This window comes from Conger conger, chromosome 19 (assembly GCF_963514075.1).
Source record: "Conger conger chromosome 19, fConCon1.1, whole genome shotgun sequence".
NCBI classification, from domain to species: domain Eukaryota; kingdom Metazoa; phylum Chordata; class Actinopteri; order Anguilliformes; family Congridae; genus Conger; species Conger conger.
The window spans coordinates 9,491,129-9,494,584 of record NC_083778.1 but is presented as its reverse complement, the minus strand read 5'-3'; the positions used below and the strand labels follow the sequence as shown (position 1 = coordinate 9,494,584).

Genomic DNA, 3,456 nt, shown 5'->3' with positions numbered 1-3,456 from the left:
GCTCTGTGAACAACTCTACTGACATAATACAAGCTCTCACAAGGTCGCACCCAGTCGTATTGTCCTCTCGATTTTCATCCATTGTGACTTTGCTTATGTCATGACGCGCAAAGGGCTGACAATCCCTGCTTAATTTGTCGAGTCACATGACCTCACAAGCCACATGAGGTCACCCGGGATATCAGTCAGTCACCTGTAAGTGTCTGTGAACCAATTTCTCTCTCAGTGTTAAGAAATGTCAACAAGCGTATGCTTGTTGTATGTAAACGCACGTGGTGTGCTCAGCCCAAACTTCTCTCTCCGTCTGGTGTGCGCTGTATCAGTGTGTCTAGTAAACAATCTTTAATGCGACTGCTGATGTCATGCCCAAGCGGCCCACCCACAAGTTTACAGGGAAATGCAAGCCGAGCCTGAACTGAAAATGGCACACAAAAGATGGTTTGACTGAACAGTAAACTGTTGTTCATCATCATGTGGAAACCTTTCACGACTGTAGACTTGTTTTTAATGAAGGAACTTAAATACAAAATTAGTGCAGGCCTAGCTGTCGATTAATGTTTACATTCATTCAAAAGCGAAAATAGCATTCACTAGGGGATAGACTGGCCTTTTTACGAGTTACACAAACACCCTTCTTACAAATCGATGACGAGTATATTAATTTTTAATCGATGCTGCAAACGTTTGCAGGGCATTCAGATGCTCGCAACCCCACAGAGCGGCACAGTTCGGTAGGCGTGGCTTGCCGCGAGGCAGAGCGGCTCGAGCGAATGCGCGAGTCTGACAGCGCCACACACACTCGGCCGACGAGCCTGTCGGAGACAGCACGGAGAGAGGGCTTTGGGCGAGAACAGCCATGTCATTGAATTAAGGGCGCAACGAAATGCTTGCTCGGCGAACCTGCGGCTGCTACAGGAGGCAAACAGCTGACGGAATCGGCCGCTGTGGACACTGAAAGACGTTAGGTTTCAATGAACATGGTTGAGAGGAAGAGGTGCGCTCGTGCTGTTGCTGTAGTCTAGAGCAGCCTGGACGGAGACTCTCTCGGCAGTTCACCAATACAACAAATAACAAAACACCGATTCATTTCCATCATTCGAGTCGTTGTCAGTAAACGCTGGATACTATAACCATGTCTACCGGACAGGACGAAAGCTCGGTCCGGGTGGCTCTGAGGTAAGATATCTATATATTTGCTTCTGCACAGCGAAGCCCAATACGATCACCCTTATTTAGAAGAACCTGTTATTGCGAACATAGGCTGCGTGCTCACTGGAGTCCGACGACAGGTATTAAGTAGCCTGTTAAATAAATGAGGCCAAGATACAGTTGCATCTTGCGTCCTTAGATTACATTCGAAGCATTGTGTTAAATTTGCGATGTCCTGCTTCAGTGAAGCCACAAAGCAGCACCGCCTTTTTCTGCAGCATGGAGCGCTTTTATTGTTTGAGGATTAAGCTTGTTCCACCAAGTGGTCATACGCTGCGTATAGGCCGGTATTAATGTGGTCCAGGAGGTACGAACTGGGCGCGGAGAGTTAACATCATCACGCAATAGAAGAGATACGTCAGGTGTCCATTCTAACCAGTGACACATTCAGAATTGCAACAAAGCATGATGTCAACGCTGCAGCGTTGCAACTCCGGCGATATCATCTTTGTTTAGAAACGGATGACGTATTGGGAATTACAATATTGTGCATTTGTTTCTTGCCAAGTGCTAAAATGTATGATAATTTAACTATAAACCGGATCTCTTTGTCCACATGTCACGGAACGCCCAAAGAGCAAACATCACCCATTGTGTCGTGCAGCAGTTGGATGACGTTTGGGCAATTGCATTTTCTAGTCAACATTTTTATCATGGAACATTTCTCTCTTGTCAACATTTTACTTATCTAACCGATAAAAGCACAAATTAAACAGTAAAGCAACGGAAACGTTTGTGTTTTGACGGAGAACAGCTGCTACATTGGCAAACTCTTTCGTATGTCCATTGATCATAAAAAAAATATAATAACAACAATAATAATAGTTCTAATAATAATAATAATAATAATAATAATAATAATAATAATAATTGTAATAAGCACAGCAACTATTATTATTATTATTATTATTATTATTATTATTATTATCGTAGATTTAATGTTGTGAAATATTGATGGCCTAGGTTACCTTTTTTGTTATTGAGATGTTCGTGTTTGAGCCTTGCGCAGACAGGTGTCAGTGGAGTGATGACCTTCTCCATTTCACACGGGAGATATGAGGAGAGAAAGGGGATTAGCCCATCTCACCATCTGCGTATCTGTCTGCCATCTCTGGCAGTGGGTGTCCTGAGTTTGGCTGGACTTGTGTCGTCTGACGATGACTGTCCTTTTCCTGATCGCTATCTTTGCCATAAACACATTTCCGCTTTTTTAAGCGAACGTTTTACCGTAATTTAACTGAAACCGGGCAGCGTTTGGAAAACCGTGTCTTGTTTTGTGGTCGTTCGTGTTTTACCTGTTGCTGCTGTGGGTGTTAACTCGGTTTCTCATTGTAACGCTGACAAACTGTCAGCCTCTACAGTTATTGTCAAACATTTATATGACATATTTATGTGTTTTTCTGCAGTGTGTGATTTGATCACTTGTGTTTTTTGCCTTACGTGTAGGCTACGGCTTACATTCTAGTTAGCATGGTAAGTGGTAGTTGCCTGCTAATTATTCCACAGTGTGACCCAGATCTTGCACACCAGCGTGTTAAGGACTCCGGTAGGCTACTTCGCTGTCACACCCATGGAGTTGCGGCTCCTGAACATTTCACATCGCTGTAAGAACTGCTGCTCGGTACGGAGACCTTTTTTTGTAACGATCAGCCCGTCGAGTGCACCTCCTGTGCAAGTATGCACTGACCTTTGCTTTATGCTGGCAGTGCTTCAACTGTGACACAACACAAGCAAACCTGCTGCGCAGTGCTTCAACTGTGACACAACACAATCAAACCTGCTGCACAGTGCTTTAACTGTGACACAACACAAAGCAGAGCTGAAGCACAGAGCTTCATCTGTAACACAACACAAGGCTAGCTGAAGCACAGAGCTTCAACTGTGACACAGCAGATGCAGAGCTGAAGGACAAAGCTTCAACTGTGACACAACACAAGCAAACCTGCCGCACAGTGCTTCAACTGTGACACAACACAAGTAGAGCTGAAGCGCAGAGCTTCAACTGTGACACACCACAAGCAGGCTGAAGCACAGAGCTTCCACTGTGACACTGCACAAGGCTAGCTGAAGCACAGAGCTTCAACTGTGACACAACACATGCAGAGCTGAAGCGCAGAGCTTCAACTGTGACACAACACAAGCAGGCTGAAGCACAGAGCTTCAACTGTGACACAACACAAGGCTTGCTGACGCACAAAGCTTCAACTGTGACACAACACAAGGCTTGCTGAAGCACAGAGCTTCAAC

At 44.8% G+C, this 3,456-nt stretch overlaps 1 protein-coding gene across 5 annotated transcripts in view; it reads left to right on the top strand.

Annotated features, from left to right (window-relative positions):
* Window positions 1-794: 794 nt before the first annotated feature.
* LOC133118908 (kinesin-like protein KIF21A) overlaps window positions 795-3,456 on the top strand; it is a 43,533-nt gene continuing 40,871 nt past the window's right edge. For all 5 annotated transcript variants that reach the window (XM_061229195.1, XM_061229197.1, XM_061229194.1 and 2 more), the window contains exon 1: window positions 795-1,176. In XM_061229195.1, the coding sequence (XP_061085179.1) occupies window positions 1,133-1,176 (44 nt within the window). In that variant the 5' untranslated portion in view covers window positions 795-1,132. The remainder of the gene's footprint in view (window positions 1,177-3,456) is intronic.